The sequence below is a fragment of the Leptosomus discolor genome, chromosome 1, assembly GCF_034619465.1.
Source record: "Leptosomus discolor isolate bLepDis1 chromosome 1, bLepDis1.hap2, whole genome shotgun sequence".
Lineage (NCBI taxonomy): Eukaryota > Metazoa > Chordata > Aves > Leptosomiformes > Leptosomidae > Leptosomus > Leptosomus discolor.
The window spans coordinates 133,093,106-133,117,327 of record NC_141391.1 but is presented as its reverse complement, the minus strand read 5'-3'; the positions used below and the strand labels follow the sequence as shown (position 1 = coordinate 133,117,327).

The following is a 24,222-nucleotide window of genomic DNA, read 5'->3' as shown; positions in this document are numbered from 1 at the left end:
GCCTAAAAGGAAAGTATATGACAGTACTACTGGGGAATAGTAGAAAAGAGGGAAATGGGACAACAGAGGTGAAGACGAATGCGGTGTTAAGAGCGAACAGGCAAGCACGAATCTCACCTTTGCCATCTGGACAGCATTGGGAAACTCCTTCAGACAGGAAATAGGGATCAGGTCATGTTTGGTACCAGTTCGAGTCCTGACACAAAACAAAAAAAGGCATTAGAGCAAAGGCTGAAGGGAGACACAAGCAATGGTGGCTCTTTAAAGACAGAATAGCCATTTCTTCAGATTACCCTTAAAGCAGTTAATTCCAGAGGATTCATTTTAAGCCTGGTGCATAAAATCACTGGAAAAGAGAGGTATTTACACTTCTTATTGCTCTTCACTTGTTGTGGGGAGCAGAGGAAGACAAAACAAGGATGCAAATATTTTGCTCCCCACCCCATTTTATTTCACAGGAATCTAAATGTTGAAATACAATTCATGGACACAGTATTATATTGGATTCATAAGATCATACAGTGAGGGTTTGAAAGACTGTTAAAAGGTCTGTTAGAGACAGCAGATCTATGCAAAGTATAAGAGGTAGAAACTGGTGTAGCACTGATCCAGAAAGCTGATGGGGAAAAGCTTCCTTTCTCTATATATGTATATTAAAGGAGAGATGCCTTCTAGGGGAAAAGAAATATTGGGCTGTCAGAGTCCTTTTCAAACCATTATAAACAAGCTATTGAGCAAAAGGTGCTCCATATAATATGATATCTTAATAGAGGAATTACTACCTTTTTGTTCTTCACCAATCTCTTCCATGTAGGAAGGTTTCTGGGCTCAGATAAACATTCCCTGGCACAGCTCACATATAGGCTCTCTCTTCCCATCCCACCCCCCACCCCAGATTATTGTTGCACCTGCCTGCACTCTGAAGTATTCTCTGCATACAATGGAGGAAGCCCACCAGTGATTCTCTTGTAGCTGACTCCTATGCAGCCAGTATTTTCCCTCAGTCCTGGACGAGTCCTTGTCAGCAGCAACTCTATGTCAGTTGGTTCCAGTAGTGTATTGCCTACTGGAAGTGCACCCAGCCCATAGTGTGGTAAAAAGCTTTTCTGCAGCGTGCCTCTCACCTATGCAAGATCCATCTCTGTTCTTCCTCTAGTTCATTCAGCAGCTCTCTCTTGATGATGGCTCTCTGTGGAAGCCCTAAAGGTTATGGCACTTTGTAGGCTGTCCTGGGAAGCTAAGGAATGTTCTAACTCACCTTCAAAGGAGCCTGAGCCTCAATTACAAAGTCCAAAGACAGGCCTGGGCTAGGCTGCCCTCCACTGGGGAATGCATATTCTCCTAGAGTACTGACATGTCTCTAATTAAACAGAATAAACAAAAAAACTTTCTTTTTGAGGGAACAGATGTTTTTCACACAGGAACTGCACAGATGGACCTGCAAATACCACTTCAGCTTCCTGAAGGAAACTGCTGAGAGAAACTCAAAGGGGAAGGCAAGAAAAGAAGGCTCAAAGGTTCCTTTGCAGTCCTGTCCAGGAGAAAGACATGAGATTCACATCCATATCGATGCAGAGGAAGCTCAAGGTAAGATGAGAGACACAGCACAGTAACTTACACAACAACCGGCACTATTACCTCAGCAACAGGCGTAGATTTTCCTGTTTCTCGATTTGTTCATACTTCACAGAAAGTACCAGGTAGCCCAAGGACATGTCACTAGAGTAAAAGTTCTGGTGCTCCTGAAAACAGGAAGTCAAACATTACTTCCAACATACTTCCCAAAGAAGTTTATCAGATTTTTTGCATACAACCTGTCACACAAGATTAGCTAATTTTTTCTTTAGTTAGCAATGGCATGCTTGAAGACAATGCATATGCTGTCTCCCAGCCCCCTTGATGATCAATGCATGAGCCTATCAGTCAAAGTTCATCCACTCTCGGTTCAGTTCCTCCTCATGTGTCCATCATCAGAATGGCTCCTGAGAAGGAATAGGATGAGAACATTCAGCAACACATTTTGAAGCAATCAAGTTTCTCACAAATAAATTCATATCTTTCACGGACTTTCCCTGTATCCATTCAGACTCTGCACGACTAAGTAATGGTCTCCAGCACATTCAACTGGATGTGGTCATGGGAATTTTCTATACAAACAGTAATGGCAAGATCATTATACCAAATGGTTGATCTCCAATAGCACTCACAACTTGGGGAGGATGTAGTGAGAGGTCCAGGTAGCTACTCTGTAGATGAAGACTGTTCTCAGCAGTGTTAGTAGCACTGCATGAGCTTTAGTGGAGTGTGTCTCAAACAGAGTTATTCAGTCAAACAATGAACCATAATGCAAACATTTTCAGAGGCTCTATATCGAAGTGGCTGTGGCCATATATTTCTCCTAGGTATACAGCCATGTTCCAATTGCCTGGATATATCTATATATAGATAGACAGACAGATATAAAAAACCATACATGTAACATATATATTGATAAATATAACCTCTAACCTCAAAAGGTTAAAGCCAAGCGATGTGAACGCAAACCTCTAGCACAATGAGAATACTATATAGGTGGAATCATCCAGAAACACTTAGATTGCTCCCATCTTCCTAGTGGAAAACCACTTCATGGCCAGTTTTTGGAGTTGGCTGCTGCATAAACTCTGCCAAGCAAAGAGCTGAGACTGAACTCATGCTTTTAGAAAACAAACCAAAATTACTGGATTTGAAGTATAAGCAGGGCAGAGACCAATGAGAATGTCATGCACAGGATCAGATTCTCTTTGGATTAGATTTTATTAGATTAGTATCTTAAACTTCTGCTGCTAAGGAGAATTTTGTGGAAAGGGGAAGTAGTACATTCCAGCATTTACCCTCAAACCCAGGAGAATATAGTGAGATTGGAATGGTACTTCTGAGCTAGCGATGATGGAAGTTGCAGTAAGATCCCTTCTTAGCAAAACAAAATAATAATAAAACAAAATAAAGAATTATCAGTGCCTCCTTATGCCTTGGGACCCTGAAAATCAGGAGAAAGTCATACAGCAATCTGCTGATAGTGGAATCAGGAATGTGTCCACAGCAATCTTCAGTGCAGAACAGTTTAGGCACAGACAAAACAAACAAACAAACAAACAAGGCTTTCTTTTGGTGTCTTTTGTAGACAAATCTTGGGGATTTTCCAAATCCCAGATGATGTACCTCAAGATATCCAGCTGGATTTCCCACTTGTGGTTCTGTAGGAAGAAGCTCTGTCCAATTACTGAGAAGTCAGAAACTCCCAGAAGACAAAATGCACACACTTTAATGGGGAGCTTGATTCCCAAATTCCGTCTGTCAACTGTTTCACAGAGAAGAGGTATCAACTGCTATTTTGTTTGTTGATATATTTTCTAATGATAGTGTTGCCTATCACCATCTTACTTGAAAGATATAATAAAAGTACTCTGCATATATTTTTGTGTGTACAGATTCTGTTCTGATGTACACCAGTGTTTTTATGCTGTTTGGTTGTAGAAGTGATTTCCTCAGCCTAAATGCAAAACGTTTGTCACGGTCAAATTAAATGGAAGGGAGAGATAAAACACCATTCCCCTGCAAATAATGAATGGGCTGTTCTACCACTAGAATAGGTGTCACCTCAAATCAAAGACAGAATCACTTGCAACCTGAGAAGACGGCCAGGGAGCACGAAGTCAACAACCAGGATTGCAAGACTTGGAGGTAGCATGACAGGAAGCACTGTATAAATGCATCGCTGTGCACGATACAAAAGTGTTATGCACTGGGACAGTATGTTAAGTGTCCAGTTGTACAGTCAGAACTTGCACGACTTGGAACATGTTCTGTGAAAGGAATAGTCCAGACACACTAAATTAATAATAAGCTCGCTCAATGGGAGCAAAGTGTTAATTTGATCAAAAAGAGTTGCTAGTCTGACAGTTTCTTCCTCAGCCTTTTTCCTAGAAAATACTGAAGGTCTGTTCTGTCTCTGGTGGATTGCAAGCTCTCTCAGCACACTGGTGAGATTGCCTTTTGCTGGGGAAAAAATCTAAACTATTTTTTGTATTAGTCATAGTTCTGACTCACTGTGAAATAAAGACACATCTAGTGAAATACTCTGATACCTTTGTGGACATAGGCATCTTGAAATCAACAGACATAAACCAATGCCCCCTTCAGAAAAAAAAAAAAAAAAAAAAAAAAGAATAACTAAAACTACAGCCGCTACCCTGAACCTTGTGAAGATGAAGATACCGAACTTCTTTAAGTATTAGAGATGTCATTGTCCTCACTTCCTCTTTGAGACAGAAAAGAACCCAATACCCAGAACTGCCCTGCTACAGACTTAGGTGGAAAAAGTTTCATGGCTTCTGGTGCTGGCATAGTCTACCTTCTGCTGAAGCTGACCGAATGAGTGGGTCCTGAAAAAAGGTAAGCTGTAAGTAAAGAGCAACAAACAGGCAAAAGAATGATGCAGTCTCTAGCTGCAGTGTTCAAATCACAGAAGTCCAGTTCGATCTGTCACACAAGTCAATGGCACTGACTCAACTTATCTGTACATGGGAAGAAAAGCTGAAATCAAAGGAAGCCATAAAGACTCAGAGGACAGTTTATTTCTTCAGACCATGACTTTCAGGATACTAACAGATTTTTGGGATATGAACAAAAATCAGTTGCAGTAGTCACTGTGACCAAGGGCAGAAAGACAGAGCAGCTGAGGAACAGACAGATTCAAGGAGAAAACAAGAGCATGCTCAATGGTCAGTTGAAGTCTAGAATCAAAGAAGTCCATAAACCAAAGAAGGGTGGATGCCTAATACAGGCTTTTAAGGAAAAAGAGGCACAATGCCAACAAAAGTCAGGACTAGAAGGCAGAACAAAGGAAAAGGAGACAAAGCCTGAGGTTGGCTGCAGCCAAAAGTAACACTGAGCTGCAAAGACCAGAAAACAGGAGGTCTTTCGATGAGACTACTAAGACAGTAGTCAGACCCAGCAGGTCTGATATATTGGTATCTCAGTTGCTTTGAAGACTGGGCTATCAGCTCTGCAGCCAGCTTAACCAGGCAGAGCTGCACAAAGGGGTGCAATCTTCACAGAGGAACAGGCATCAGAATTAGTGGAGGTCTTAAACTAACTGAATTTTTGTCAAAGTTACTCTAGCTGCCTAGCTTGATCCTGAATGTTAAGCCTGGGTTTTAAACTGAGATCTGAGTTATCGTATGTATGAACAGAACTATAATTTCCTCGTTACAACTTTTTTCCCTCTGTAATTTTCTTTCTCCATAAAAACACATAGGCAACAGAAGGCAGACAGAGTCCCTCAGCATACATCAGTATTCGTCATTATCTGTCCTGAAATTAGAGATGAACCTTCAAAAGTCTATGGTTAATACTGAAGATTGCAGCTCAGTGGTGACAAGATACCCTGGAGCTGAGATGACCTATGTATAGGTAGAAATTTATTCAGCCATAGAAGCAGTTTCTGTAACATTTAAGGCAGTCTGAAAGAAAGTTCTGGATTTCAAATGGATCTCTGTAAAAGCAATTAACTATTTTCCCTGGGGCCAAGGGAAAAGACTAAGAATACAGAAGAAGTGCTGGCAGTTTGCTCGAGAAGTTATAAAGCTATTAAGACATCTCACCTGTTTTTAGCCACTTGGGTTGTTTTTGATGAAATAGAATTATTTTTCACTACTCAGTAGCAGCAATTGCACCAAAGATGAACAAGTCAGACAAAAGTAAAAGACAGCTTTCCCGTGGGACCTGGTATGCTTCATCAGTTATTTTAGCAATATCATAGGAAGCCAGAGAACGCTAAAAGATCTTTACAGGATTCAAATTGGGTTCATTAGCCCATTCTCTTCCTTCAAGACAACTGAAAATAAAAAAACAATTTGAAAAAACTCATCAACCTCTGGTCTCCTGGTAAAATACTGGGATGATTTCATCCCTGAAGAAGGAAGAAAAGCAGCTTTGGTGGCCAAACAATTACATGATGACCTACAAGAAGATAATGATACCTGAACATCCAAACCTATCAACAGTGATAGATAACTAATAAACTTACAGTACTGAGTAGGCAGCACCATTATTCCAGTGAGCCTTCTTGTTGGAAAAGTGTAAAGTGTTTGCCAGTCAGATGACAACAAGGACCTAAAAGCTACTGCCATGGTTGGCAACTGGAGAACACAGGACCACTAAGGCTGTGCTGGCACTGAAATAATACCTGATAAGGTTGTCTCCTTGCATTTCCTCCCTGCATCTCTGCTTGGAGGAAATGAAAAAAAAAAAAAAGAAATCTTGGGTTGGTGTCAGCTTGTCATGACAGGAAAAGAGTAACAAGCTCCAAAACACATGTATTTGCATACCAGAGGAAAATGATCCTGAATATGAGAAGACGTGCAGTCTCAGCAAGTCAGAGAACATGTTTACTAAAAGCATAGACTTGCAGTAATGAAACAAAATTAGAGAGACTTTAAAATAACAAAAGAGATCATTACAATTATACCTAATAATAATGTCCTTTTTGACTGCTTCAAATAGTTTCTACCTCTTTGTTCTACATTAAGCTAGAATTTCACACTATTAAGTTATTAAAACATAGTTCTTTCTACTGAGAGGACTCCAGCAGTTCACAGCACTGCACCAACAACACTTTAACCAGCACAAAGACAGGACAGCATAATGAAGAAATACATGATCACATATGAATGTATGGCAAGAAAGTTTCTGTCATCAGCATTGCCAGCTTCAAATGCTTGTGAAACTGCACCCTAAGATTCCTTGACTGGCATTTCTAGTGTAGACCTTTATTAAATCCTTCCTGGCTTCAGGCTACTTCTCTTTATTATAGTCTTGAAAAACAACATAGATACTTAGTAATTCCCACAGTATAAGACATAAGGTTTTACAGCCTTCTTTCTACAGGCAAAATGAACCTTACTGTCTAATCATTATACAAAATACAGACCCTGAAACAAAGAAGAGGAACTGAGCTATGGCTTGTTTGTCCGAGCCCTTTTTTTGTGGTTGTTTTATATGATCTGCTGTAAGTTGTTCTGCAAAAAGTGTCAGAATAATTGTCTGATTTTGAATAACCTAGTATATGCACATCCACAACAGGCATGCATATCAAGTCTGTAATACCACACATACTCTTATCTCCTATCTTGCTTAAAGGATATTCCCTAAACCACTGGTTTTACCTCTCCCATCACATGATGCTGATGGACTTCTTAGCCCTCTTCAGCTAAGAATTTTTTGCAGTTATTCGAAGTACGCACAAGACCTTTCTTTACCTTTCTGAAATAACCTTCCCATGTTATCAGCAAGAAAAGGACCCAACCACACAGCAGCAAAATCACTGGTCTTCTTAACTTCAAACTGAAGAAATACTCTCCTTGTGGAAAAGCTCTGAGCTCTCTCCTTACCTAAGCCTTTAAGCCGTGGGTAAACACATGGTAAAGCTTTCTACCCATGGGTAGAATTTTCTGTGATGAGTCCTGTTCACCTTGCTCTTTTCTGACACTGGCTTGCTCAAAAACTTGCATGTTTAATTGAATGTAGACACACACAAATGTCAATTAAGACAAAGAATAAAACACTGGACACTGTAGAAAAGGAAGAATATAGGAGAGAAGAGTTTTTCTGTAGTACCGAAGAACTGATAGTTGGGCACTTTGCAAATGCATACAGTCCAATGACATGGGAATTCCTGAGTCTCACTTGGAAGGAATAATGATGATATGGCCCTGCTTGAGCAGGAGCATGGACAAGATGAGCTCCAGAGGTCCCCTCTGACCTCAACCATTCTGTGATTCTCTAATATCCAGTCAGCAGTGAAGCCTAAAAATCAGACTGAAAAAATCATATCCCAATTTGCTTCTCATCCTAGCTGGCTCTGGAAACCTTCAAGCACAACCCTAAGTTTACCATGACAGAAAAATAATTACAGTTGGCACACTGAAAGCTTCCAGAATGCCACAGGATAAATTTCCATTAACAGATTGTACAGCAGATCTGTCAGTCTAGAGAGGAAGCCTCCAGGAAGGATAGTTTACATATAAACAGTATCAGCATCAGTTTCTAGTGTTGCATACTATGCAAGATCATTCAGACAAGCCAAACTACTGAGAACAGGTCCCCAGCACTGCTCAAAGCTCCACCTCTTCCTCGTTTTGAACTTATTAAGCAGTTGCAGAGAGAGACCACTGAATAAGATGCAGCGTGAGTATACCTGTCAGGCTTTCTTATCTCCTTATGCCATGAACTGAATCTCAGAATAGATCATGGGTTTGTTCTCACTTGTTCTTGATGATTAATATCATCCTGAGATCCAGCCTGGGAATCAATCAATTCCCTAAACAGGCCAACCCAGATGGACCTTAATATGGCCAGCTAGCAAACATCCACTTTATGAGGCCAAGCTCTGTTTCCCCATCTGTCAGCTCGGAATTTTAAAAATCAGGGAACACTTAGCACCAAACTTACTTAAATCAAACAACTATAAAACACATTGTCCAGTTTCTTCATATACATTCCGTGCTGACCATACTTGCTACTTATCTACACTGAGGAAAATGGATCATTTTGCTTACTACCAAGGGGCTTGCACTGCCAGTGCTGAAGTCCCCTCTAAAAATAATACCATCTCCATTTCCAGTACTATTACACTTTTTTCCCCTTGTCATCCCAAGGTTGGTATCTGTCCAGAAGCCTCAAAAGAGTGTCTTAACTGAATATAAGCATTTCCTGTGCAAATCTTTCTCTTCTGTTAATGCACAGGATGATGCACATATCACAAGGGGACAGGACCAACTTAACACACTATGGACTGTACAGCAGTATGAACCTTATTTACATTAGTTCAAGGCATCATGAGGAACTGAAATGGAGTGGCTCTGCAGTTATTCCTAAGTCCATCAGAAAAAGCATGAGATACATTTCAGCCTTGAGGTTGGGCTGGCGGAGAAGTCTCTGAAGGTCACCCTTACCTTCCCCAGAAAATGTTTGCGGTACAGCTTGGCTGTAGGGTCACTTTCCAGTTTCACTTTACCACTCCAGGGAAAGGGTATGTCAGACAGAGTTGGACTCAAGCTGGAGAGGTTGTGGCTGGTCCCTTCAATCCAGTAGCCCCCAAACTGGGGTAAAATAATGAGAGGATATGGCCACCCTTTCTGTAATACCTATTCAGAAGGACAGAGAACATGAAAGCTGACAGGCCAATAAGTTGAAAGGCCAATAAAGTTCAAGAAAAAACAGGAGAGGAGTACTAACTCACCTCGTGGATGCTGGGGTAAGGAATATACTCTTCTTCTGTCTGAAATCAGAAGAGACTATTAGCAAAAATGTGTGACAACTTTTTAAAGTGTTATGCTCTCACGATGGTGCAGGCTGTGCCCTCAGCTTCCACTCTGCCCTAGTCCATCTTTAGAGTTTTACTTTAGGATTTAAGGTTAGACTCCATTTCCCAGGTCTCAGCATTATAATATAGAACTTTGAGGACAATACATATGGAAGTTAGATTTCACCCACCTTCCTCCTTGAAACTACACAGAATACAGGCATACAAAATGAGGGGGTAGCCAAATTATAGGCAAATTGGATGTTAGGAGTGACAGCCTCTCTCCTTTCCACAGTGTTAAAGACAGCTGCTGTTGTTCTGCAGACAGAGATGACATTAGGGATGGTAGAAACAGTACTGTAATTTACAGTGAGGTTAAGGTTGTATTATCTCCATAGTTAGACTTTTGGTATACAACTGACCAGTGCTGAGGCATGACTGCAAGAATAGGAGCAGTATCTGAGCAACTTTATGCCAATTGGATGCCACTTCCATCACCACAAAAAGCACTGACTATCTCTGTCAGAACTAAGCTATATCAATTCTCTATGTGGCTTTTTTTAAAGATCATTCCAAGATTAAATTCAAGGTCAAGGCTGATTTTAAGGTTACTGTGCCTGAGCTGAGACTGAAGAAATGGAGAGGAAGAGTTAAGAATTCAAAGACGGGAATCTGGTTTTATTGGCCTAATATTGAAGGAAACGGACCAGCTTTCTAGCACCATCTATACAAGCCCTCAAGCAGACTACTGAAATAAATGCAACATGGTTTCATAAATATTATTATAGCTCTTACATCGAATAAAATTTAAGAAATTACTTAGACAAAACTAAGATTGTTAATAATAATAAACACTTATTGGAAGGACTCAAATTTGAAAAAGGGAATTTCAGCTACATAGTTTCACCCTCTTGGGCAGCAACTTTTAAAAACAAAAGGCAAGCATATATGTGTTCTTGGGCTGTTTGTGGGCTCCCTGCTCATTCCAAGACGAAAATACACTGCAAGCGAGATCAGTAATTATCTGCCATTCTCAGCAACTTAGGAGGCAACAATGACTTGGCCTGACCTTGAGAGGAGCTGGAAGGGAACATCGTTGTTCATCCAAACGACTCCCCTGGAAACATAAAGTCACAGACAGTGAATCCTACGTTTTAGCATGTCCTTTTCACTTACCCCCTGCTTCCTTCTCTGTATCCCCAATATCCGTATTCTGTCACTCTCTCTAATTTTCTATTTTATGCAAGTTTGAAGGTTTGGAATAAACAGGAGGAGTAAAGTAAGAACTTGGCCAGTCCCCTAGTTTGGCATTAAAACTTAAAAGCTCCCCCTCACCTTACATCTTTTAAAAAGCAGAAAGCTGGCAGAAATCAAAAGCAATCTCCCAAATCGATTCTCATATTTAATTCTCTAATCTCTTCTAGCTGCTTTACTTCCTATCCCAAGCAATAAAAAAAAGGAAGAGGTAATGACAGAAGGCAAACGAACAGTATTTCAGACGATTCATTCCTGTTCTGCTTTTCCCTCTCCCTTGAAGATACTGTCAGGCAGAGCCCAGAGAACCTCAGAGCTGGGTTAAGAGGAGTAACAAACACTTGTTTTGAGGATTAGGGCTAGGCAACAAGACTTTTCCTTGCTTCCATCCACACAAGGGAACAAATCAGTCTCTTGGAGGTAAGACAGAAAATCAGAGCTACTCTCCATCCATACATCTGACTAGTGTAACAGACTCATGTAGGCACCAAGGAGCCACATAGCAAAGCCCTGCACATCTGCTTTCCTAGGCACCATTACTGTGAGGTGGGTTGGATGGCAGGGCAAAAAGACTACTGGATGCATAGTTTCTTCTTGAATCAGCACCTGGCATCCAGGCTTGATTCTCTTTCTTAAGGCTATTCCATCAAGAGTAGCTTGCTTCCACCACACTTCCCCAGCAAAAGCACACAAGAACAGGAAAATTTTCGTGAGGACAGCCCCAACATGGACTGAGCAGATGCCCAGAACAAAAGAAGCCAAAAAAGGCAGGGGGGCTAACAGGCTGCATAAAGTGCTGGTCATAGTCCAAGTGGGTATCAATGCAGACAGAAGAGTAAAAGACAAAACTTGCATTGTCAGATAGGAAGCTGAAGACCAGGATTTAAGTTGTAGCTTTCTCTTATACACAATACATGAGTATTCAACTACTGCCACCATCAGTGACTGCTTAATGGAGCGGCTAATCAGGGATTCCAGAAAGTATAAGCAGCTCTCAACTTTGTTCTGAAACTAAGCAGGATCTGATTTATAACAACTATGTCTAGACAAGTATTCTACAGTGGAAATAGCTTGTAAACTAGTATCTGTTAGAAATATGTAAATCTCAGTGGAGATTTAAGAGGCTTAAGAGCAAAAGTTTGGGGCCAATGCTCCAGCTATACACAGTGAAAAACTGCTAGTATAGCAACTGCGTTAACGTTGAGCAATAGCAACATTACATCGAGGATTAATAATGGTCAGGATACTACTTGCTGGAGCAACAAAAAGAAAAAAAAAAAGAAAAAGACATCCATTACACATAAAAACAAGGTTACAGAAAAATGAGAAAGCTTATTAACTTAAAAATTAAAAGAGCCATTAAAAAAGCTAAACCTGCTTGAAATTATGAGGAGCCATACCTTGAGCTCACGACAAATGTGTAACACCTTCAAAAAACTCTTAGAAATACCAGAAGTGAACCAGTATGGCTACTCCCAGGTAAGGGAGACTAGTAGTATATGCATGAGGGCATTGTTCATGAGTCTGAAGTTGAGTTCAAACACAAAAATTAGCAATAACAACAAATTTCAGTTGGTTAAATATAGAAACACAGTAAAGCAAGTGAGGAACAATCTGCAGATAACACAATAATAGCAAAAAAATCTATTTTTCTTAACTATATTAGGAGAAAGAAGCTTGCCAAAATGTCTATGGGGTGACATGGGATCAAACTATGAAAGCTGAGCTTAAAGAGTTACACACACACACACCCCGCCAAAAATATTTTTTTTAAATCTGTATTTTCAACAGAGGAGCCTGAACAAATACCAACTTAGAACTACCCTACGTAAGGGAACATCAGAACATCTGTTTCAAATTGCAGTATCAGTAGACAGCACTGACAAAACAAAGAACAACTTACCAGGACAGGATGGGTTGTGAAATCAAGCTGGAACAGAGGCTGACAAGTGATCTTTACCTTTTGCAGAGGTACTAGTAACCATTTTGCATTCAGGGAAGTCATAAAGCTGAGAAAGTGGAGTGTGTGAAATGTAAGTGCAAATGGATGTTTTGTTGACACGATCTGGAGTGTCACTTGTCAATCTAGCATGTTGGGGCTCATGAAGAGGGCTACGTTCTGAAACAGGGCTTGGGACAGTTCCTTGGGTCAAGAAAGTCCTATGCTCTATCAAAGCAGGATTGAGACAGGAGGGACATGTAGATCCAAAGTAGCCCCAGCCTTCTGGAATAAACTGTGGAAAGTACCAGGACAAACTTGCTACCCACCAGGGGATTTCTGCACACAGAAACCGAGGCTGGGAAACTGCAATTTTGTAAGATCTCACTCCCCTTCCTTGGCATTTTTGGCAGATCTGATAACTGCAAAAGGTTTCCAGTTTCAAAGGAGTTCCTGGTAGAAGACCAGTATCTCAGAGAAGCCTGAGGGAAAAATTTCTGGACTGTTGTAAAGGCACTGCTATTTGTATCAGAGCCTCTACAGAGAGCACAGGAATGTGCAAGCACATTCCATGACTGCACTGTTGAAGGAGTTCCTGGTAGCCTAGGAGCAGAAGACATAAGCCGAAATCTACTAAGCTCTCCTCTAGAGTGAAGCTTAAGATACTGGCAAAGATCTAACGCAGCCCTGGGCTGTACAGTCCAAAGCTTTATTTTAGAGGGTAACCAGGACCACAGGGAACTTACAGCTTAAGTTGTTGAAGTGTCAAAGCCTGGGCAGAACAACTTGCTGCTGATCATCATCATTCCTCAAAAGGGAGAGGCATAAACTATAGCAGTCTCAGCCACCTGTTGAGACACGCTTCTGGTTTGGCCCAGTTTGGCTTGCAGCACTGCCTTTAGGTAAAGACTTTCCTTCACTGTCTCCCTGAGTAGCTTACTGGAGACAGCATTGGGCTGGGAATCTGATATTCCCAGTCTTGTACAGGGGAAACACCTGGCCCGAGCAGGATGAAAGAACGGACGGCAGAGAAAAAGCTGTCTGTACCCACAATCAGATGCAGCATGGCATAACAATGCCAAGATAACATATATTTTTTGTGGTGAAAGACTGGTGCCTTGAGGGGACTAGTTCAAAACAGACATATATAAAACGGGACACAGGAACAAAATGCTAAAGGTAGTTGTGAGAAAATAAAAGTGAAGGATACATTGAAACTGTATGAATGCAGAATAGAGGTAGTGAACATCACACCATAAAAGACAAAAGCAGGGAAGTGAAGAGGAATTGGTTATGCAAGTATGTGAAGACCTGAAACATATGGGTTTATTGGCTGAAATAAGATTTGCTTGCTTTTCAACTGCTTGCACTGCAGACCAATCTAGGAACAACGTATTCCTAACGGTCCTTAACAAAATATTTACTGTGACTCCACTACATCTGTATGCATAGAACAATGCAGCCAGCAGCCCATTTACTTCAAGTAATGATTATTCAGATTTAAAAGGAAAAAAAAAAAAGTCAAACTTCATTCACAGATCTCAGGGACAGGTTTCAGTTTAAAAAGAGAGCACAGCTTTACCTGTTAATTCATCACACATAATATGAAAAGGCTATGTTAATTTTCAGTCCAACAATTATACTCCAATCTGATTGTTAAAGAACTCAAAAACTAATTCTATTCTGTGGCTTCGTTCTTGTTCTTTTACAGGAGAAATGTCCAAGTCTCCTGCTTTGCCTTTTACTCACTTGATTACTAATGAAAATCCCACATTTCGAGTTTCCAAGATCTGTGTCTGTCTACAAATATATAGAAGATACACCTTTAGCCCCTCCCTTCCCCATTTTCCCTTTGCAGTCTGCCAAACAGTACTTCAGCCTCATTAACTCTATACTCAGCATTTTGCTGCTACCTTCCACCTCCTCACCTTTATAGTCCCACCAAAGTCCTGCATTTTCCTCACAACCGTAATCTGATCACCCAAATTCCACGAAATAAGTTAATTGTTTCTTATAAGTTTAATTCCTGCACATAATAAAAGGCAGGAGTTATGTGCCATGTTATGTGTTACATTAGGTCAAAGTTAACAACAGCATTTTAAAGAAGGTGTACCACTCAGAGAAAATATTGGTAGTCTGTAAGGATGCTCCAAGAACAGATCATCTGAAAAATTTAGTTTTAAAGATTTTGTTGTTAGATATATAACACATGTATTATTACATTACTATCACTTTTTTTGTTGGGCAAGGTTGAGGTTTTTTTCCATTTTACTCTATTTTAATTTTATAATGTAATATATGCAACTAAATGCACGTATTTCCATAAGAGAATTAAGCCACAGTCCTCCTTTCTTGTGCAAGTTAAAGACAGGGCCTACAGTAGTTATTTATTAAACTGTCTGACCTTGCTAAATGCAGTTATGTTAACATCCCATTAATCGCCTGTCATTAGCAGCTGCTAGCCAGCAGAAACACAGTTTCCTGAAGAAGATACCTTAAATCAATTTTGATTTTGTCTCAGCATCACACTTCTGCAAAGAACAGACAATTATAATAATTTGTGTCTGTTCCATCATGCTGGCTGGAAAAATGTACACAAGAAAACACTTTTGAAACCCTACTTAAGAGTAGGTATTGGGCCAGGAAGAGCTAAATATTCTGCAAGCCCAAATTAAAGGGTATTCGGAGTAAGTGACAAGACAAATAGCAGCTGATTAGTTGTTTGGCTATGAAAAATCAAGAGATCCCAAAGTTGGACAGAATAACTCCTCCTTACCTGCATTTTTTCAATCATCTCAAACAAGTCCACAGTCTGTGAAAAGGAAAAGACAACAGGGAAAGGAGTTTAACATTTGCAGAAACTAATGTTATCTTCTGTGGTAACCCAGATACTGAAGGAGCCAACAGCTCCCTCCATGTTTTGGCACAGAAACTACTCGCTCACTGAAGACAAGATGGAACTGTTCTTCCTTAACTGATAGCATGAACAATACAACCAGTCAAATTGTCTTCAGCTTGTGTTGCAAATCTTGACCTGGATCCTGATCGGACAGATATCAAGAATGTCTCGTATTCAATAGGTCAGACTACTGACCTGATAGAGTATAGCATAATAAATGATTAAATGAACAAGATTAGGATTCTCACAAAAGTGGGCAACTATAGCTATAACTGCTCAGTGGTTCAAGGCACATTCCAACCCTGACCCAGAGGAACGTGGACTGCCTTTACCTTGTTGGGGACAGCAGGAGCGAGAACACATGGAAAGCCTTGGGTAGGAGAGTCTAGAACATCACTGGAGAAGCATACCCCCTCCTCAGACCTCCTGCAAGAGACAGAGGCAGAAGGGGAAGAAAAAAAAGAAAAGAGCGAGACAAGTGAGATGAGCGAGACAAGAAAAAAAGACCAAAAAATAACAACAAAAAAATAAAAAAATGAGGGGAAAGGAAAAGATGGGGGGGAATGAAAAAATGGGGGGGAAATGGGGGAAAATTGGGGGGGAAAAAAAAAAAGGAAAGGAAAAAAAAAGAAAAGGAAAGAAAAAAGAAGGAAAGAAAGGGAGAAGAAAGGGGGAAGAAAGGGGGAAGAAAGGGGGAAGAAAGGGGGAAGAAAGGGGGAAGAAAGGGGGAAGAAAGGGGGAAGAAAGGGGGAAGAAAGGGGGAAGAAAGGGGAAGAAAGGAAAAAAGAAAAAAGGGAAAAAAGGGAAAAAACGGAAAAAGAAAAAAGAAAAAAGAAAAAAGAAGAAAAAGAAAAAGAATAAAAAGAAGAAAAAAAGAAGAAGAAGAAAAAGAAGAAAAAGAAGAAAAAGAAGAAAAAGAAGAAAAAGAAGAAAAAGAAGAAAAAAGAAGAAAAAGAAGAAAAAGAAAAAGAAAGAAAGAAGAAAGAAGAAAGAAGAAAGAAGAAAGAAAGAAGAAAGAGAAAGAAGAAGAAAGAAGAAGAAGAAAAGAAGAAGAAAAAGAAGAAAAAGAAAAAAGAAGAAGAAAGAAGAAAGAAGAAGAAGAAAGAAAGAGAAAGAAGAAAGAAGAAAGAAAGAAAGAAAAGAAGAAGAAAGAGAAAAAAAGAAAAAGAAGAAAAAGAAGAAAAAAGAAAAAAAGAAAAAAGAAAAAAGAAAAAAGAAAAAAGAAAAAAGAAAAAAGAAAATAAGAAAAAAAAAAAGAAAAAAGAAAAAAGAAAAAAAAAAAAGAAAGGGGGGAACGGAGGGGGGAAGGGGGGAAGAGGGGGGAAAGAGGGGGGAAAGAGGGGGAAAGAGGGGGGAAAGAGGGGGGGAAAGAGGGGGGAAAGAGGGGGGGAAAGAGGGGGAAAGAGGGGGGAAAGAGGGGGGAAAGAGGGGGGAAAGAGGGGGGAAAGAGGGGGGAAAGAGGGGGGAAAGAGGGGGGAAAGAGGGGGGGAAAAGAGGGGGGAAAGAGGGGGGAAAGAGGGGGGAAAGAGGGGGGAAAGAGGGGGGAAAGAGGGGGAAAGAGGGGGGAAAGAGGGGGGAAAGGGGGGGAAAGAGGGGGGAAAGGGGGGAAAGAGGGGGGAAAGAGGGGGGAAGAAGAGGGGGGAAAGAGGGGGGGAAAGAGGGGGGAAAGAGGGGGGAAGAGGAGGGGGGAAAGAGGGGGGAAAGAGGGGGAAAGGGGGGAAGAGGGGGGAAGAGGGGGGGAAGAGGGGGGGAAGAGGGGGGAAGAGGGGGGGAAGAGGGGGGAAGAGGGGGGAAGAGGGGGAAGGGGGGAAGGGGGGGGAGGGGGGAAAAAAAACAGGGGAAAAAAAAAAACCAAAAGAGACAAAATTCATCCACTTTGTATGCAATCATTGAATATGTTTGTTATGTGATCATATAATGCAATCATGAATTGCTGTCCTCTAGCTGTTAGATGCATGACTCCTACTGCTTCTGTGCTAAGACATCAGTATCTGTAAGTCATGCAGACAAGTAGCTACGTCCCCCGTTGTATGGAAAGAACAACATATTTCTGTAATCATGAAGCTACACTCTATTACAAGCCCGAAGAATCTCTGTGCCCACCAGTTCTCTGACAATTCACTAATTATTTTACTAGCCCAGTGGCACCATGTAATTTGGGACATAGGCTGATCTACACAAAGTAGCACAATGCTTCCATACCACAGTTTTCTCCTAAAATTCAAATGAAGAGATAGGTGTAATGCATCTAAAGATTAAAGACACCACGTATATGAGAGGGAAGATGTAGGAGGTTAGTCTTGACATCCTCAAATAAATATTGGAATAGTTAGATGGCAAACATATTTTATATGAATATTAATATTATACCAACACATGCTTTATTTATCATCTTACTCATTTACTTGAAGCATGTTCGGGACTAACAAAATTTATGTCCAAGGCAGTACATGGAAGATTTCATTTTTTCTTTCAGAAATCTGAAGCTTCTGTTCTGCAAGCCCTAAAATTTTTTCAAAACCCAGCCATCTCCAGAGAAGTGTAACGGTAGAACTTTTCTGCAACTGGATGCCCTGGGGTCTTGTTGCATCCTATAGTGTTTTTCTCTGGTATGTCTCTGTTTTGAATCCTGCATCATTCAGTAAAGAGTAAAATACACACCTTGCATCATGGGAAGCTGGGCTAGCTCCTACATGAGGTCATTGTGGCCAGTCCTGTCCCTGCTCTCTCTGCATAAATTCATCTCTACACTTCAGACCTGGACCGGAGCACTCCATGCAGCAACTACTCTTTAACATTCAATCCTAGTACAGTTCGATTGTCAAAATGACTCCAGTAGATGCCAAAATCACTGGTCTTACATACATTTAGAGATGTTTTCAATTCTGTAATTATACCAGATTAGGAATGTGCTGAGGGACTTTAAAAATCCAGGATAATTACTAGATTTTATGTTATCTTTTACAAAATATCACAAAAATTGGGGGCCATTTCAACTATTACTTGAAATTGTGAATTTTGAACTTCTAGAATGAAAAGCACTAAGCTTTATTCATAGAAAGAGAACATACTTTTCAAATTGGAACTTCAAAACTCTTTGACCACAGAAAAGACGAGTATCATCCTTCTGAAAAGGAAAAGCAATTATGCAGACTGGGAGAGGAGTATGTATGTGCAAATGTATACTTGCTGAAGCTTTATTTTTAGGAAATGGCAACAAGGGGAAGCAGAAGGCCTGGAAAATGCTGAAGACTAAACTAGGATTTTACTAATGACAGTAACCGGTGCATTAATTTCAAGCAGGTAGCCAAACTAAAAGTAGACACTGCTGATCCACTGCTAAAGACTCCCCTCTCAGTTCTGAAACAGTGTGAGAAGCACCTTTGCAGGCCTCTAAGCCACTATCTCCACACACACAACTCTGCTTATGCCCTGTATTCCTGTCTTGCAGCCTCCTCTACTACTTCAGTCCTGGGATCTCTCTGTATAGTGCTCTCAAAAACATTCCCATCTTCTATAGCTGAGCCAGTTCAATAACCAAGTCAATGCAAATATTTGTTCTTAGAAAAAACACAAATTGGCCTTGACAGTTTTCATACATCCTTTCATCCATCTTTCATAAGTATTCCAGAGTCAAAGGGGATTTGTTACACTCTGAAGAGACAAGTGCCCCAAATCCTCAGGTAACTATTTTCCTGGAAGTTCACAGGGAAGAAGGTGTACAGATATTGTAAAAGCCTTTGCTAACCTGGAAGCCTTCCAGTAGGAAAAACAATATGGCATGATTGGCAGCTAATTATGGAACAATAGCCAGTATAACAACCGGTGTCCCAGCCTGACAAATGTTTCTTGAGACACTAATTAGGTTTTTTAAATCCCTCACTAGAGGGGATAGGAATTCAGAAGAACTGAAGGTATTCTGAAACAAGAATAGGCCTGAAATGCTCATAAGGAAAATTCTGAACCCCTTTACCAACAGCTTCTGCTCTTTCACTCCCTTGTTTCACCCTTAGAGAGACACATTTGCTCTACCAAATATGATTTTTAGGTATTCAGTGAAGACAGCTGAAAACACAACAGGAATAACCTTACCCTACTAACACCTGTATGGCTTTGAATTTTGCTGACACACAAATTCCTAAAATTCAAGAGAAGGAATTATCAAGACAGAACTAGGGAAAGGAAGCAACTCCTACAGATGAGATGCTGTTTGCTCTCAGCTAGTCGCAAACTTTTCTGCCCACAGACTCTGACTTCCAGCTGGAACTGGAACTTTAGGAACTTTACTTCCAACTGCACTCCCCTTTCTGGCTGCTGGGAAGCTCCTGACCCTCCTGAAAGGGCCACGGCTGGGACATGCGGGCAACCTGTGCTCTCTGCTCAGGAGTTCCTCTGTCTCTTCTTACACAGACGAAAAAGGTGGGCAGGGTATCGAAAAGGCCCAGAGAGCCCAGCTACCTATCATTCCCCACCAGGTACTACCCTGCAGGACAGGAGAAAGGAGAACCCCCGAGGGAAATTAATGTAGCCATGCATCCGGACTCCCACTTCCTGAGAAGTCTAAACTGGAGAACTCATCCGCTCCCGCAGAGACAGCAAGCGAGCCGCACTCACGCCCCTCTCTTTCCCTTCAGCAAGAGGGGCACCCGCCCGCCTCCTCCCGACCAGAGCGAGGCCCACAGAAGGCGGGACCGCGGCCACGCGGCTCCGCGCCGCGCCGCTGACAGCAGGGCCGGTCCCAAAGCCGGTCCCGGTCCCGGTCCCGGTCCCGTCGGGCTGGGGCATGGCCATCACCTTCCCTCTCCTCGGCTCCCTGCCCTTTCAGACAACCCACGAGGGCCCACAGCCCTCCTGGTCCCACAGCACGGCCGCCACCGGGGGCGGGACCCGCTCCAGCGCTTCACCCCAAATGCCTGCAGCCGCTCCCCTGCCCCGTACCCGGGCTGCCGGGGGAAAGGCAGAGCGCCAAGCGCCCGAGGGGCGGCGGGGCCGCCGGGTATCAGTACATACCCTTCGCAGGCTCCGGCAGGGAAGCCGTGCTCCCGAGCAAACATGCTGGACTGCTCCGCTGAGTCACCTCCCGGGGTCCCTCCTCTGGAGCCTCCTCTCCTCCTGCTTCGCCATGGAGAAGGGCACAGGCTTCCTCCCGGCTCCCTGCAAAGCCCCGGCCTCCACCCCTCCTCCTCCTCCCCCCAAGCCGGGCTTCAAAGCAGAGACAGCAAAGAGCACCTCACAGCTGGGACCGGGCCCCAGACACGCCGGGGCGGGAGGCAGCACAAGGAGAGACGGAGGAGGAGAAGATGTGAAGGGAAATGAGACAATGGGGGATGAGGTGATGACTTCTGCCCCTCCTCCGCTGTCGAAGATCAGTTCCCTCTAGATCCCCCCCTTTCTAGGTAATCCATGGATGGTGCACAGCCTGCAGGAGCACTCTGCTGGGACAGCCGAGCTAAGGAAGCTGTACTCTGGGTTGTCAATGATGGTAAGACAAGCAGTATTGAAAAAGGATATCAGAGGGGTCCCTTATTTAACTCTGCTGTAGAGTAAGATATCTCCCCAAGCTCTCAGTATCCAGGGAAAAGTAAGCATCAAGGCAATCCTCCACAACTTCCTATTCCCTTCAAGGGAAAACTAAGAAGATACCAAACCCACTAGCCTTTGGTATTTGGAGCTGATGTACATCAAGTACTACAGATACTCAGCTCTACACCCCCCCCCCCCCCCTATGAAATAGCTCACTGATCTAACATGTAAGCTATTCTTTAGGGAAGCTCAAATTTTAAGGGATCAGAAACCCCTTAATCACATGTATTTGCATTCACTAATCAATAGTTCATCATTCCCAACCCCTAACATTCTGCGATTCCTGATGAAAAACTGAGGATGAGAACACAATCTTCCATTGCAAGAGTATGCATATACTTGTGTTTGAATAAGAACACAGAGCTCTTCTGGGCACATTTTTTCTCCTGTAACTCCCAATTTCATTCTACACGATGATGTAATGTTTCCTCTTTACATCAACACCTATAAAGGCAGCAGCTACAACCTTATGCCAAGTGTCAGCCTCACATTGGATTTGTTCTAAGAGGATTCATTAAGAGGACAATAGGAAACACAGAACGAGAGACAGAATTTGACAGAGGAGCCAGAGAGCTAGGAAAAGATGTAAAGGAAGAGTGAAAGCAGAATGCAGAGAGATCACACAGAAAATATGAGACAGCTGATATAGATGGGCAAAAAGAAAAACAGAAAGCAAGCAGCTACATCAAAGTTTTAGGGATAAGAATGCAGCAATTTCATCCTAATGCTTCCTATATATTCTACTCATGAAAGACCGGAATAGAATGATTATGTGGGCTTCAAGGGTCTGTGGGTAGGAAAAGAGATTGTAAGGAGTAGGGAATCAATGAATTTGATTGAACAAATTTGAATGGACAAAGAAAGGATCCACTTGCTGGTTTTAGAAACTTGCATGGAGGCCAAGTGTCTACCTCTTTTTTTCCCCAGCAGATCTGATGCTGGAGTATGGGCTAACTCATACAGCCCACCTCCTCGCTCCAACCCAAATGCCTCCGAGATGAGTCCAGGACACTGAATGCAGCAGTTGCTCTCTGCAGAAGCAGATCTTACTTATTCACCTGAACCTCTGAGCAGAGATGTGACTGGGTCAAGGCGAAGAGCCAAGCTTGCCACTTCTGCTGCATCCAGGAAGGAGGAAGAGACATTATATTCTGCTGCTAGAGAAGGCTGTGAGCAGTGACTATTCCCCCACCTACCTCGCATCCCAGGGTCATTATCAGTAGCAATAGCAAGCCTAGCCGCTGTGAAAGCAAAGCGTACAGAGGCCCAGGTCTTTCTGCCATTCTTTGGCAGCTTGCCACTACAGACAAGAGCCAACTTTCTTCATATACAAACCCACACTGGGCTCAGCTTTCATTTAACCATCTCACGGCTCACCTCCTGTGCAACTCCAGCTGTGTACAAAGCCCTCAAGACCCACAAGCAAACCAGTAAACAATTATTAAACACCCTAATCAGTGTTCTAATCAGCCTCCTTTAGCAATAATCATATGAATAAATCGCTTCCACATGTAAGCAAATCACAAGTCCCCTTTCCCCTTACTGTTCCTCAACTTATAAACAAGCTAACAATTGTTACTGTTTACACAGATGATGCAATGATATCACCTAATATAAGCCTTTAGTTGTACTAAGTATCACAGAATCATAGAATGCTTTGGGTTGGAAGGGACCTTTAAAGGTCATTTAGTTCAACCCCCCTGCAGTAAGCAGGGACATCTTTAGCTAGACCAGGTTGCTTAGAGCCCCATCCAACCTGACCTTGAATGTTTCCAGGGATGGGGCACCTATCATCTCTCTGGGCATCCTGTTCCAGTGTTTCATTATATCCAGTCTAAATCGCCTCTCCTTTAGTTTGAAACCATTACTCCTTGTCCTATCACAACAGGCCCTGCTAAAAAGATTGGCCCCATCTTTCCTGTAGGGCCCCTTTAAGTATTGAAAGGCTGCTATAAGGTCTCCCTGGAGCCTTCTCCTCTTCAGGCTGAATAACCTCAACTCTCTCAGTTTGTCCTCATAAGGAAGGTGCTCCAGCCCTCTGATCATCTTCATGGCGCTTCTCTGGACATACTCAAGCAGGTCCATGTCTTTCTTGTAGTGAGGACTCCAGAGCTGGATGCCATACTGTAGGTGGGGACTCACTAGAGCAGAGTAGAGGAGGAGAATCACCTCCCTAGACCTGCTGGCCACACTTCTGATGCAGCCCAGGATACAGTTGGCCTTCTGGGCTGCAAGCGCACATTTCTGGCTCTTGTCCAGCTTTTCATTCAGCAGTACCCCCAAGTCCTCCGCAGGGCTGCTCTCAAGCCATTCATCCCCCAGCTTGTATTGATACCGGGGGTTGCCCCGACGCAGGTGCAGGATCCTGCACTTGGCCTCGTGAACCTCATGAGGTTCACACAGGCCCACTTCTCAGGCTTGTCCAGGTCCCTATGGATGGCATCCTATCCCTCAGGTGTGTTGACCGCACCACTCAGCTTGGTGTCATCTGCAAACTTGCTGAGGGTGCACTCGATCCCACTGTCTATGTCACTGATTAAGATATTAAACAGCACTTGTCCCAGTATGGACCTCTGAGGGACACCACTTGTCACTGATCTCCATCTGGACATCAAGCCACTGATCACTACCCTCTGGATGTGACCATCCAACCAGTTCCTCACCCACTGAACAGTACATGCAGTTCCTATGGATACTTGCATTCCTATATGACACATTCTGTGTACTTCTAGTCTCACATTGTAATCCATATATTTGTCTATATTTGCATAGATAATTTTGCATTTTATAGTTATTGTGTGTTTTAGAGACTGGCATACAAGTTGCTGTTGTTTCAGGTATCCTTGTAGGTATGTTAATATATACATTACAATAATTGGTGTCTATACCTTTTGCTACTTATTTTCCCAGTTTTTGTTAACAGAATTTTTTCATTCTTATAATTGCATTAGCATTTTTTCTTGCTCATACAGGAAAAGTCTCTATTAGCTGTAACACAGAAACTGATCTCTGCAATTTTAGTAATTATTTGAGTCATTGTAAGAACATCAGAAGCTGCACAGTACCACATAAACACAGCAGCATACCCTTCAACAGTAAACTCTTCAGGGCAGAAACTGTTTTACTACATTATTACACTCACTCGTCACAAACTCATTGATGCACCCACAAATAGAAACACGTGTTTTCACATTAGCCATT

At 42.2% G+C, this 24,222-nt stretch overlaps 1 protein-coding gene across 2 annotated transcripts in view; it reads right to left on the bottom strand.

Annotated features, from left to right (window-relative positions):
- LOC104341072 (rap1 GTPase-activating protein 1) overlaps nucleotides 1-20,492 on the bottom strand; it is a 45,156-nt gene extending 24,664 nt beyond the window's left edge. For both annotated transcript variants that reach the window (XM_086478782.1, XM_086478774.1), the window contains exons 1-8: nucleotides 20,449-20,492; nucleotides 15,771-15,864; nucleotides 15,316-15,351; nucleotides 10,416-10,463; nucleotides 9,284-9,322; nucleotides 8,997-9,188; nucleotides 1,639-1,742; nucleotides 118-196 (exon numbers count right to left, since the gene is read on the bottom strand). In XM_086478782.1, coding sequence (XP_086334908.1) covers nucleotides 118-196; nucleotides 1,639-1,742; nucleotides 8,997-9,188; nucleotides 9,284-9,322; nucleotides 10,416-10,463; nucleotides 15,316-15,351; nucleotides 15,771-15,864; nucleotides 20,449-20,492 — 636 coding nt within the window. The remainder of the gene's footprint in view (nucleotides 1-117; nucleotides 197-1,638; nucleotides 1,743-8,996; nucleotides 9,189-9,283; nucleotides 9,323-10,415; nucleotides 10,464-15,315; nucleotides 15,352-15,770; nucleotides 15,865-20,448) is intronic.
- Nucleotides 20,493-24,222: the final 3,730 nt, after the last annotated feature.